The sequence below is a fragment of the Corvus kubaryi genome, unplaced genomic scaffold (assembly GCF_017639235.1).
Source record: "Corvus kubaryi isolate FWS band 111438036 unplaced genomic scaffold, C.kubaryi_AGA036_p1.0 68, whole genome shotgun sequence".
Taxonomy (NCBI): Eukaryota; Metazoa; Chordata; class Aves; order Passeriformes; family Corvidae; genus Corvus; species Corvus kubaryi.
In genome coordinates this window covers 21,318,496-21,332,414 of record NW_024582056.1, presented here as the reverse complement: position 1 = coordinate 21,332,414, position 13,919 = coordinate 21,318,496, and the positions used below count along the sequence as shown (strand labels likewise).

General features: G+C 40.2%; 1 protein-coding gene across 1 annotated transcript; it reads right to left on the bottom strand.

Moving 5' to 3' along the window:
* Positions 1–4,989: 4,989 nt before the first annotated feature.
* LOC121674484 (interferon alpha-inducible protein 6-like) lies at positions 4,990–9,147 on the bottom strand. The gene is made up of 3 exons (XM_042048875.1): positions 8,924–9,147; positions 6,045–6,191; positions 4,990–5,159 (listed from the first exon to the last, which is right to left on the bottom strand). The coding sequence occupies exons 1-3, from the start codon at positions 9,069–9,071 to the stop codon at positions 5,131–5,133; spliced, it is 324 nt and encodes a 107-aa protein (XP_041904809.1). The 5' UTR covers positions 9,072–9,147; the 3' UTR covers positions 4,990–5,130.
* Positions 9,148–13,919: the final 4,772 nt, after the last annotated feature.

Genomic DNA, 13,919 nt, shown 5'->3' with positions numbered 1-13,919 from the left:
CCACTGAACAGTGGGTAAAAAGAAGATAGCTTAGATAAAATATTACTTATATTAGATAAGCACTAAACCAGGTTATATTTCAATGCTCACTTTTACCCCAAAGAGATACAGAGAAGAATGGGGATTGATTTAATGTTAATTACTATAGTAATAAGGATGATTTTTAAAATTATTGTGTATTTAAAGGGGATTATTAATTGTGTCCTTTAATGTGTGAGGTTCTCAGGAAATAGATCATTGTGGGCAGCCTGCACAATTTTATTGGTTTTCTCAACAGTTGCAACACTAAAAACTTGAGTGGAATGAGCCCACAGAAATAGTACTGGGGGATGTCTTCCTCTCCTGAAGAGGAAAGGGACTACCCTGTTAACCCAGACACTGGGTACCCAGTTGCTGGTTTGAAAGGAGTGTGTTCCAGGTTTCTGGTCCAGTGGTGAGTCTTAGATCACTGTGTTTGGGTAAATCCTCACAGAGATGCAAGGAGCACAGCCAGAGCACCGATTAATGCCGTGCTGGAGAGGATATGTTGGGCTGTAAGTGGACCCTGCCTCTTCTACCAAGGCTTCTATGACTTTAGGGATGGTAAATAAAGTCAGAGAGGCTGTTTCCTTCTTTAAAACAGGGGAAGATGTGAAGTAGACACCAATTTCAAATGTGACAGTCCTGAGGAAGCTTGAAGAGGTGCTGTGCCCACAGTGAGTTTTGTTGCAGCAGGAAATGAGGAATGTGCCCATGCCATGGACACAGGGAAATTTGCTGGCAGCAGGAACATTGCCAGGCTGCTGGGTGGGAGAGACCAGCTACAAAAAGTGGGATAGAATGCTGTTAAACAGAGCATAATGTACAATGTTTATTTGAAATTAATGAGGCTTGCATGTCTTCAAAATGCATTTTAATATTTAAATTGCTGCAAAAGTAAATTATTAAAATAAAGTGTCCATGAATTATCACCCCTGATCTCCCAAGCTGCAGTGCTAGAAAATGAGAGACAAAGAGTGCCCAGGTCAGTGAGGTAAAGGAAAGGCTGTCCCCTTCTCATGTTGAACATCTTCCACTGTAAGAGTACATCTTTTCACTTCTGTTCAGCTGTGGGAAAGATGTCTCAGGAAGAAAGTCTTAACATGGGACTCAAATAAGGAATTTAATTGAGAGACTTCGGTGTTCCAGACACCAATGTCCACCACTGAGGGAACAGAGCATATCCACCCACGTAAGTGGATTAATTCTGGCATTAGACAGAGAAGAAACAGTTACGTCAGGACCTTCCTCTCATCTTCCTTACTTCCAGAGGAAGATCAGTCCAGCACCTGTTTCTACATCTCCTCCAGAACAGTGCAAGAGAAGAGAGTTTTGTTAAGTGCTCCCAGATTTCTAGAGGAAAAGATTCTGAGCTTCCTCCCAGATTTGCAGCGCTCCTGCTGTATGCACACACTGTGAAGAAACCACAACACAAGTGAGATGGTGAGACAGCATTTCATTGCAGATAGCTGCTAGACCTTGGATCTCTCCCCTCCTTTGGTGGAAGAGCCCTTGGACAAGGGAGTAGTCTTCTTTCTTTTGCTTGCAAGAGCAGGGCTACTGATGGGTCCCTTATTGACACAAGGAGTAAAGGGAAGCCCTAGCAAATAACAAAAGTATTCTGGTATTTTTAAACTTAGGCTTTGTCTTACACCCTGTCCACCAAGAATTTGTGAGAATTTCATAGAACAAGATGTGAACAAATCAATAGAGGAAACAGCATCTGAACCACAATGCAGGCATTTAATGTCTCCTTGTGCATTAAATTACCCAATTAATGTTTCCTGTTGCCTTAGCCTGTTCTAATAAGGCTTGACTGTCGCTTATCAGCCCCTAATCTTCTAAATGATGAACAAGAACTGCAGCTGGATTTACAAGAGCCTTTGGGGCACAATACCAAACTCCCAGAGTGCCAAAGATCCATCCTTGGAATTATGCTTATTAAGGTTTCTCATTCATTATAATTTACTTCACACAGATATCTACTAATAAGATCAGATTGACTTTATTATTTATTATTTATTAAGTACTATTAAAATAGATACACTGGACAACCAATTTCTGTGTATAAATAATTTCTCAAAAAATAAGCATTTTTGTTGCATAAAAATGTCATTTCAGATACCAATACTCCTTTGAGTTAACTGAGTTTGCCTGCTGTGTGGGCTTATTTTTCCTGAAAGGCTGATCTATAATTTAGAATGTTTTGGGTGTAAGAAAAATTTTTCCAGTGTAACTGAAAGTAATCTTTATGGGGTGTGTCCACAAGTTAGCTAATTAGAATAGAGATGTTGGGAAAGAGTTGTAGGTAATGAGTAACTAATAGGGATAAATGATTTTTAATAGACAATGGCCGTGTCTCCAGAATGATAAATACTTTCCTGTTGTATTATAAAAAATAAATAAATCTGTTTTACAAAGAGAGACTTCTTATGAACTGTGAGGCCAGTTGGGGGGAGGAATAGATTCATTTAGATAAAATGCTATTAAATTGCCTGCATAGTGTCCTGTCAGACAACTATTGATCCCATCCCATGGGAGAAATTGATTTCTGTGCAGAGAGCTATGTGCTCTCTGCAGTGTCTTGCTCCAGTGCTATTGCGCTGGTAATCACACGCTGCTGCCTCTTTTCCTTTCTCTCCTTTTCCATCTATTTGTTGTGCAAAGATTGATTGAGAGATGTGAAGGATTCAAATTGCCATATTTGTTGTTATTTGACCTTTCCAGTTATATTCTGTTAAATATGTAAATAGTTCATTTGTAGTTCTGTGCATATGAGTTTGCTGAAGCAGTGTGTGAGGAGGGTTCCAGGGGGATGCTTGTACCATGGTTCTCCTGTAGATCTGTTAGAGCTGACTCAGTGAAGGGATTTCAAATGCAGTTGAGAATTCCCCCTGCTTTGGCAAAAATATCTAGGCTAGTTCTCAACACAAGATCTAAAGATGGGAAAATAATTCAAACTTTCAACACCAGAATTACATAAAAGCTGAAAAGAGAAACGATAAGGGATTAAGGATCCTTGCTTTGGTTTCCTTCTTTTAGGCCTAAGTACCTTTTGTCAGCTCCCATTAATGTGAGTCATTTTTTAATAAGACAAATATACCTGAGGTGAAGTAATGACAACATTGAAGTTGCAACCCACTTCTGAATCTCCCCCCTTGGAATAAGAATAAGAAACAAGGTCTTTAATTGCCATGAAATGGTCACACAGTGTTTCTCAGATAATACAGCTTCAGTTTACAAAACTGTTTGTCTGATGAGTTATGTATGTACTTGACTTTTTCTACTATTTCTTGTCATTCTTGCATTGGTTTCATTCTTATGACTCATCTATAATCATCAGTGCTGAGCAGGTGCTTGAATGTCAGCTTGTGGGGATCAAGGCCCTTGCTGTTCTCTGGGACCATAACTTGGCATTTGCACATGGGGAATACCTTCTGAATGGGAAAAAGCCAGGGCAGACCTTCTGGCTTCAACTCATGCCAGTGCTAAGAGCATAGAGGGGAGTAAAGATCTGTTGGTATCACAGCCATATTTTAGTAGTCCCAGGCTTCTGCATTAGGCCTAGGAAGGAAAGTGTAGGATGGTTCCTCCTGGAAGATTTCCAAAATCTGACTGGACAAAGTCCTAAGCAAACAAGTACAACATTAAGGCTAACCCTTCTTTAGCAGAAGTTTAGATTAGAGAACTTCCCTCATTCTCCTCACACCAAGGTCTCTTTGAAATTAAAGCTTTCTATGATATTATGAATTCAAGTCCTGGTTACCTTTAAGCATTTGCCCAAGATAGCTCCTTGCTAGGACATCAGCTCTAGCCTATGAAATGAAGCCCTTGTTTTTCAATTGCCTTTTAATGCTTTGGATAGCACAGCAAGTGAAGATACATTTCTTCTCTTCGTTAGTCTCTCCTCCATTTCGCCACTCATCATATAATTCAATTTAACTTTGCTGCAACTGGAGGCAACCACTGACTTCTCATGTGCGTTCTGGAAGGTGCCTAGGCAGCAGGGAGAAGACCATATCTGACAGCATAAGGTGCATGGGGGCAAACACATTTCCCAGCTGTGGAGAAATGCAGCTGAGATGGGAATGCTCAACCAGGGTGACAGGAGTCATTGGAGAAAATCGCTGACTGCAGCTCCTCAAATCCAGCACCTCTTAACTTCTGGCCTGAAGGTGTGAGATTTTCTCCCTCCGTCTTGGAGTGGGGAAAGGGAAGATGAAGCTGTGCTGTGTGGTTTTGTTAGAAATACAGAAGGAGGGAGGTGATAGGGTAGGGAGAATGAGGAGCCAGAAAGACAGAAGGGAGATGAAAGTGTGCGGTAGTATGTATGTGGGAATTTGCATAGGGAATGCACAATGTTATGTGTATTTGGGGAAACATCATTGTATGAGCACACATGAAGGAAAGGAGTCAGGTGTGGGGAACAGCAAAAAGTACCAACAATGAGACCAGTATCAGAGAAAATGGGCTCTCTTCCTTATCTATTCTCACATATCATAAATTTACAGGGGTAGTTTCACTCTGATTGGGACAAAGCTGACAGCTCGCTGCAAGCAAACAGGGACTAGAAATTATAGTGAAAGGCACCTTAGAAACTCTAGAGGCATACAAAAATCAGTCCTGGGACCTGTTTTCACTTGCTTATGTGTCTCCTTTATTAAGTAGAATTTAATTTGATAGCCTATTAGAAGTACATCTAGAAGGAACTGCTGGACGCCCCTTGCTGAGTGTTTCTATGATTCTCTCTCACAGCAGGGTGACTTTTGCACTGTACTTACTTTTTGTAAAATAAACAAAGCAAGCTAATTGCAATTGAAGAGCACAGTGTTGCTAAACCCAGGGTTTTCCTAAGAGAGCCTTGAAGCCTTAGCTTCAATTGGCTTGTGTTTGTATGTGTTTCAGAGAAAATTTAATCAAGAAAAGAATTGCCCCTCATCTCTGTCCCCATTAATTTAATGTGAGAATCCATCATTTTAACAGAAACTTTATTTGTGCATGGGGATTGCCTTTCATAACAGGGAGATCAGTGAATGGGAGAAGTTGTCAAAGCTGATGGTGAAGGCTGAACTGCTTGCAGAGCTTACTTCTGGGCTGATGTTTTTCTTCTGTTCAGCGTCTTCCTCCCTTTCCACCCATGGCTAAGGACAAATACAGAGACACAATTGTGAGGACAATATAAAGCAAAGTTGCTGCGCAGGAAAACATGTAGACTGTACAAGCATTGGCTACAAACGTTCTCAGGTCAGAAATCAAAGGTCTGTGTCATTATTTGAAGGACACTTTTTGCAATAAAGGACTTCAATCCTGTCTCCAATTCTCTTCCTAACCCCACAGGATCCTACTAACATAATTAGCATCCTTACTGATGCATTCAGGTATAGACTAGGCTCTCTCATAATTTGGTTTGTTTTATCTAGGTGTGGGTTGCATTAACCTGGCAGAGTGATGGGGAAGATTTCTGTTCTCTGCTTTGAGCTGGTAAGTGCAGGCAGATTCCTCTGGTTTTGACAAAATGAATTCCTTTAAAGGAAAGAAAGCTAAGCTGTTCTAAAAGGCCACAAGTAGATTAATGATTCCTGTCTGTCAGTCTGATAACTCCATTCTCACGCTTCACTGTTTTTTCCTACTACACCTGCTTTATATGTTCAAGTGTGGAGCTCTTGGTTTGATCCTGAATTTGTGACTGAAAAAGAATTATTGAACTTCTGCTGTGGTGCTGATGAAAGCATAACCTGAAAGTCCATTGGGCTTTTTTATTCTGTCACTGTGCTTCAGATTTCCATCTCTGCTGTCCACTCATACCTTTGCAATTCTGTGGCATAGTTATCTCCAATAATTCCCCAGTTTCCTCTTCCCACCAAGTTTAAAGAAACAAACAGTAGAAATATTGCTTCAAGGACAAAGCAGCCACTTCTGTAACTTGCATCCTTTCATCTGGTAAATGTACAGTAAATGAGCAGAAATATTGTTGACTGTTCAGAAATCATTTGTTAATTCATCTTATCAAGGGAACTCTCACTTACAGATGGACTGGACAGTGGAAGTTGTGCCACCTCTGGGAACTCCACCTCCGTAAGATGTGGCCTCCTTGGACATCATGCTGGAGGCCTTGGATCCACCAGAGATCCCACTGCTGGTAAAACCTGATGAATGGGTCGTGCCCTTGGCACCTAGAACAGTTATAAAGGAGACGTTACTGACAAAAAAAGGAAGGAACTTTCCAGGTCAATTGCGAACTACTTAAAACTACTAATTTAAAACTGTGTTTTAAAAAAATTCAAGGCTAGCAAATGTATCAAAAGACAAGGTGACTGCTGATTACTTGACTTGTTCTGTCAGTATGCTGCTTTTTAGCTGCCACCTTGGGGAAAGGATATTATCAGTGCTGCTGTGGATGCTCCCAGAACACAGAGAACATCTATGGCTCTTGCACAGACTGTTTTTGATAAGCAAAATTGGATCTCCAAAATTGTTTCAGCACTATTTGCCTCTGCTGAAACTGCACTTTTCTGTGGAACTGCCTGAAGACTGTGGAACAAACTTCTGTAGAAACTAGAAACTGTTGCACTTTCTGTTGCAGGTGAGGAGCATGTTCCATTCACTTCACTTTCCCTTACACAAGCCTGTAATAGATACCTGTAAAATTCAAGTACCACAAGTTGTGGTAGCCAGTGGCCAGTTTATATGTATATCTTCAACTCAGTCTAAATAAGCCCTGAGCAAAACACTCCATTGCAAACTCTTCTTCTCCTGGGAGAGGAGTAAAGCATTAGTAACGACAAATGTTACTGATAATGCTTAAAGCATTCCTGGAGGATGCTCAAATATTTTGGTGATGAGCTTGTTATAACATCTTCTGTAAAGTGATACTGAACAATACTCATGTCCCACTGCAGAATCAGCCGCTCCTTCGAGCATGTTTGTTCTGGGGGGAGGAAGGGTTACAGTCTGAATGAAAAGGTTAAGAAGATGTGTTTGGAGAGATTTCAGTGAGCACCTGCGGAAATGAAATCAGGCCCTTTTAGCTCTCAATCAGGCAAAGAATGTGTGGCAAGCTCTCCTGCTGCAGGGAGCCAAAGCTCACACCTGTCTTGGCAATGTTACAGAGTTAGCATTTTCCACATGGATAAAAGCCCTTTTGGAGTATCTCCTGTCGGCATGGCTAAGGTTTCCTTGAGTCATGCAGACTTCTCTTCACCAAAATGGTGGTTTTCATAAAAGTCCATCGTTAACACAGAGGTTGCAAGATTTTGCTTCTGTTTCTTATAAAAATTCTCAGCACACAGACAGATAGAAGTCTTAGAACTGACAGCTTCATGCTCTCTGTAGGGCATCTCCACTGAAGAGTTTGCCACTGGTTATGAGTGTACTGAGGTCGGCTGTACCACTGTGATCTGTAACAGAAGGCAGCCGTCTAACATATGACTAGAGTGAGCCACTGGCATCTCCTGCATACCAGGATTTCTGCTGCTAAGGCAGCATGGTGCCTGAGAGCAGCTCTCCTCTTTTCACTCTCTCTGTCCCCCTCCTCTCCCGACTTTCTCTCATATTCTGTCCCTCGGCTGCTACTATCCCTTAAGCTCTTTCCTGCTGAATATTCAATAAACACTGTATTTAGCAACCTAAACTCACTGATCGAATCATACAAAGTAAAAATTAAAAAATGCCTCACAGGAGTCACATGCAGTATGTCTCTGAATGACCCTTCTGTCACTTATTCCCTCACTGTCTAGAGAGTCTCACTCTATGAATAATATTGGCAGCAATGTAAATCACATCTTAAAAAAAAATCCAACTTATTTCCTCTCAGTCAAGCTTAACACATTTTTTGCTATTAAGAGATGCCCTGAATCTGAGCCCTGGCCAGCTCACCTGGTCAACCACCCATTTTATGGCTGGAGAAGTCATGTTCAGCTCCATCCTTCAGATTTCTACCTGCTGATTATGGAAGTAGTAGACCAGTGGTAGGCCAATATGTCAGAGATGCCCACCTATAATCAGCCTGCTGGCTGGCATACCCTTGAAACATGGGACATGCGGGTCCGAGACCCTGAAGCCAGAAAGGGTTTTGGAGCCTCTATCCAAGGTCAGAGAGCTAATTACTGTGCTGCTGGGTAAAGTGTGATTGCATGGGGCACTCTGTTCTGTGCAGTCATGCCTGCTCAGAGGATGCCTGCTGAATCAGGTCACACAGGCAGGTCTGGCAGGGAGAATAACTTGTGCACAGATCCCACGGGATCTGGGGTTAAACAAGTGCCACGCTGCTGGGATTCATCCAGTCAGGGACTGCTCCATGCAAGCAGCAAAACAGCAAACATCTGCAGGGTTAGCTCATGTGAAAGGCAGCTCTGCCTCATTTTAGTACTTAGATAGGGGCTGTCAAGGATGTGTATACATTCCCTTCATGAATTCGCCTCTTGGACTGCAACTAATTTCTGTCCTCTACAGAGTTTGCATAAGGTTTTAGTTCTCCCTGTATGGATGAATGTGAGTAAAGAGCAAAGGAAATCTGGTAATTTATATTAAATGTAGGTACGCAGATCACGTCCTTGTATAAGTGCATCATTGCTTGTTGCTACCTTGACTCTTCATATTATTGATGATTCCTGGCAGAATGGAGAGATAGCACAAACTTCAAATAAACACTGTCCAAAATCTCATGAATACCATGTATGTATATGTTCATTCATGCATAGTCTGTACATACACAGAAAACACCCTCAATAATATCCCACTCACAGCACACAGTTAAACAGAGGAATCTTTTTTCTTAAGTGAAATACAGGTATGTAGGAGAGAAGAGATTATTTGGCAAGCTTTATTTTCAAGGAGAATAAGTTGTCTGATCCTATGCACTGAACCACAAAACCACACACACACACACACACAGAATTGCTCATACCCATTCCCTGGAGAGTAGAAGTGGGGCCTCCAGAAGGCACACCTCCCCCAGAGGATCTCGCTTCGTGGGACATCATTGATGAAGCAAGGGACCCTGCTGCGATCCCAGAAGGAGTGAATCCAGCGTTGCGGACGTTCTGGTCAGACATGGTGCTGTCTGCTGGTGAGAATTCCAGTGGAGCACTCAGGGAATGCTCAATCCATCCTTTTATACACTTTCCAGCTGACAGTGAAGAAATGAAACTGCTGCCAAGATAAGGAAGAATAGAAACTGAAACTTATCCTCAGCCAGGAAACGAAACTGAACTTTGTCAATAGGCTTTTTTATTGCTGTTGTCATGTTGGAATTTAGGCAAACCAAGTAATTTCCCCTTATGATACTAAAATCATGAGAGCATGTGTGGCACCTGATGTGGCTGAAAACTTTGCTTCTTCACTCTTTTCCATTGCACCCTATTGAATTGCACCTGTAGAAGATACTGCCTTGTTTTAAGAATTCATACAACTCTGAGTAAAGACAAGAGCCAAAAATGCAGTAAAGTGGTGGCATGCAGAGACTTCAGATGGGCTGGTTATCATACCCAGAATTCAGCTGTGGTACAACTACCCCTGAAAACACAGAGCTGGAAATCAGAACCCAACAAACAATGGATGGTCAGAATTAATTTCTATATGGAAGGAACTGTGAGAGGACCTTGTGTAGTATGAGCAGATTGACACAGATGTTTTGTTCTTCCTCACACAAGTCCCACTAAAGCAGAACCTCTGTCTTTAATGAACAGGCCTTTGCAAATGGCACACATGCCTTTATCACAGCTTTTCTTAGCCAGGAGTTTAAATAAGGCTCATTAAAAATCCATGGACCTGCCTAAGGTAAAGAAGAATATTTGATTAGGTCACACTACCACAGGAATGGCTTTCAAAGAGGAAATATACAGAATAAAACTATAGCATTTTCACAATAGTGTAATATCTATGTCTTGTACAGGGTGGGTTATAGAACAAAGGATATGAAATCTGTTCCTCTCTTCTTATATGTGCTATTTATCTGAGCAGTGGAATATCTGGCCCATGTACCCCTAAGCAGCACTGATCTTTTAACTCTTTTCTTTCATTCAACTTTTCTCTAATTCATATATGCTAGTTTTCTTTAATCCTAATGTCAGTTATTATGTATCTTTAACTCCATAATTTCTCAGGTTCCTCATTTATCATTTTGAATTACTTAGTGTTATAAAATATCTAAAGTTGAGGCTTAAATGCAGATAAATTCTATGTAAGAATAGGACAATGAATGCTAGAGGTCTTCTTCAAAGTCACAAAAAACCCAGAAATTTCACTTTCTTTGTACATACTGCTACAGATTCTTCCTTCAAAAATGGTAAAATGTTTCAGTTCTTTGTTAATACAATTTATTTAATATTCCATACAGCCCATTAGGAAATAATGGTAAAGTCTGACAAAGCCATGGAAAATCAAGGTTTTACAAGCTGCAGAAACTCTATAAGAGGTGACATTTTACTCAGTCCTAAAACTCAAAACATAACGGATACACACAAAAAATAACTAAAAAAATTAACTAAAAATAATTAAAACTAGATATAATAAAAGTTTTATTGCAAGAAAAGTGCCTCAAGGCAATTCAGATCAGCAGAGACACCAGAAAACAAGCAGGAAAAGAAGAAATTACTAGAAGTCTCATAAAAATAGGATGAAGAAACTCAGTGTAATAAGGAAAGGGAAGCCACTGGAAGGATTCAAGGGAAGCCTTGGACTTGCCTCTACCAACTTGCCCAATGATTTGGACTGTTGGTTCAATCTTTCTATCATCTCTGGATCTGCTGTGCTCAGCTCCCTCGGTGGGACAGCGCCTTGCTGTGCCCTGACAACGTGTGACATTGACATCACGGTCTCCAATTTAGAAAGACTCAGTGTCACTGCTGAAGTGGGATTGGGAACAAGGACACAGTCCTTGAGCCTGCAGCTTCCAGGGGTCCTCCCTCTCCGTTAATTCTTCCAGAAAGAGGTGCTTCTCCTTTCACTCCACAGCTTTGTGTGAGACATTTCCTAAATGGTTCTCTACTTTTACATATATATATTTTTATATATATATATTTGTGTGTGTGTGTGCTTTGTTTTACTGGCATTTGTAGTTAGAAAGGATAACTTCCAAGATGTTAGGCAAGTGTAGTTAAAGCTCAGCTGTGTTTTCAAGGAGACTGCACAGTAGCAGTCAGGTAGTTTTAAGTTTTTGTGGACTGTTTGCCAAAATCCAAGCAGTGATAATTTAAGAGCTAAATGGATGCAACTTTTAGTTAAAGTATGGAAAGAAAAAAAAACGAACTAATTTTTATTGTACCTGTGAGAATATCTGGGTGAGTTAGTTTCCCTGTACCAGAAACTAAAAATCTTAGAGGAGGTGGGTGGTGTGAGCTGACCTGAAAACATCCCGTGGCACTCCTAAGCCTGAGAGAACAGAGAGTCAAAGCTATGAATACCAAGAGTATGACTGCCCTTGTTTTCAGTGTCACTACAATTTCAGTAGCCTTAGGTGCTGAAGCACTTAAACACAGAACTGACAGTTTAACTCTCTGAGTTTCAACTTCAAATGAAACCCTTGGGTGTCAAAAATCCTCTTTGAAAGGAATTGGAAAGCCAGAGGCTTGGTTGGAAGTAGTTTGAAAATTTGAGTGGTGGGCATTCTTCTCTTCTTAAATTAAAAAGGAAAAAAAAAAAAGAAAAGAAGGAAAATTAGGCTAAGCTGAAAACATCAAACAAACCAATGCGATCAGATGTGCAGGCAACTCTTCTATATTTTGCTTGGAAGGACCTTAATCACTTGTGTCTGTGCATATAAACTGCTGTGTCTCTTTGGTATGTTTTCCTTGCAGTCCCCACTAGCGTGCCACTTAGAAATATTTACCTCATAGTGAAGCTGGGCAGCTGATCAGAGACATTAATCTCTGCTTTTGGTAGTCACCTTTTTTATTTCAATAACATGTTCATTGAAGTCACTTTTTCATAAACATTTTCCCATAAACCTCTGTTTCAAAAGAGATTATTCAAACAGCTTTTAAACAATTAATCTTTTGAAGGGTCTAATTGAAGGATATAAACCTGTAGAGAATCTGACTGAACCAAAGATCTTCAGCATCCAAGATTATCTATCTGTCACCCTCTGACCTATTTCCTTTACACTACTTTTTAATTTTTGTAGCAATTATAGTGTATATGGATAATACCTATTAGCATATTTATGGTCATTGCTTCATATTTATTGTCTGCACAACTCATTAATCTTCATCCAGTGTGTGAGGCTGACAGCTCAATCTATTTTGCAATCTCTGGGCAGCAGCCATATCCAAAAAGCTTTTGTTTCCCTGTAAATAAACTGTGTTCAGGACCAGAGGACAATGGTACATCATGCAGTGATTGACACAAGCCATGGCTGCTAATCAAAAGTAGATTTTATTACCAGCTGAGTCAAGTGCATTATGGGGCCATTGTTCTAGCCCTGTCAGGGCAAGAGCATACGTAGTCCGTCACCTTCTCAAGATGGGTTGATTGTTCTCCAAGATTAGACAGAGTTGCCTTATTATCCGTCCCAGACAACAAGGCATCTCACCCAAACAGACGCCTTTACAGAAACTGCCTGTACATTGAATTGATTTGAATTGCTAATGCATAATCTGTCCAGCACAGATGTGCAATGAATATTTGGATGTTGTTTTGCATGTCAGTTGAGAAGACTGAATGATGAGGTGATGATCGTTCAGTGATGGGTACTGGACATTTGCCAACAATTGAGTTTGAGCACTTTCCCTGACAGTAATCAGATCAGCTTCCAAAACGTCTTTTCTTCAATTCACTGACAATTTATGTTAGAAGATAATGCAACTCTCTCACAGTTAACACAGTTGGCAGCAATTTGCATTTTTTTCGTATAATTAAATTTTTCATTTCACCCAAGAAGAAATACATAGAAGCCGCCTATAACTGATACAGATATTCCAAGATGCTTCCAAAGTAACTCCACTAGAATAAGGGGCCATCTAGATAGGTCAAAAATGGCAGAACTCTTCACAATACAGGTAGCACTAGTTTTATTAGTTATAAAGCCACATTTGCTGTGAAAAAATAGGGATCTTGCTATCAAGCCATATTAGGTAAAGTCTCCCAAAAAAACCAGTCAATGAAATTGCATTTAACATATGACCATCGTCATGCTTAGGGTAGGTCAGCAAACACAATTATCTGATTTAAAAATTTCCAGTGTCTGTGAGGATTGATACAGTGTAAAATAAGAACAGAAAAGAACCCCAAAAGATTGATATTATGATATCAAGGGACCGATACGAGCTCACACAGTGACATCACATGATTCATGTGAATGAAAGACATCTGTATGTAGTCATAATCACAGAATCACACAGAAATTTAGGTTGGAAGGAAGCTCTGGAGATCATCCAGTTCAGCCAGGGAATTATCCTGTTACTTGCTCAGAGACACACTTGGTTGAGTTCTAAGTATCTCCACAGATGGTGATTACACATCTTCTCTGTGGAACTTGGTCCATTATTTGACTATCACTAAAGTGATTTTTTATTCCTGTATATCTAGTCAGAATTCTGCAAGTTATGTCATTGTTGTTGTCCTTTATCTGTGCACCTCCAAGGAGATGCTCCATCTTCTTCATATTCCTCCTTATTAAAACCCTACCTTTAGGATATAAGTAGCTAAAAAGCTATTGTTAGCTTACAAAATCAGAGGATTGTAGGGCCACTTCTCTGATACCTAAGAAATTTATCTTCTAACTTAATTTAGGTATGTGTCTAGTGAATCTCTAATCATATAATGAATCAATTTTCCTCAGAAATAAATAATAATGTTTCTCAAGAACTTCTGGATCTCTTTTTAGAATATATTAATTATTGCATGGTCTTTATCTGTCTTTCAAAGGTAGAGATGAGTACTCATGAGTGTGTAACAGAGTAAAG

What these genes read in the sequence shown, in the direction of transcription:
- LOC121674484 (XM_042048875.1), bottom strand. Translation starts at nt 9,071, where the DNA reads ATGTCTGACCAGAACGTCCGCAACGCTGGATTCACTCCTTCTGGGATC. An exon ending in TTCTACTCTCCAGGGAATGG is followed by an intron (nt 6,192 to 8,923) that starts GTATGAGCAATT and finishes TAACTGTTCTAG; the next exon opens with GTGCCAAGGGCACGACCCAT. An exon ending in TTCCACTGTCCAGTCCATCT is followed by an intron (nt 5,160 to 6,044) that starts GTAAGTGAGAGT and finishes ATTTGTCCTTAG; the next exon opens with CCATGGGTGGAAAGGGAGGA.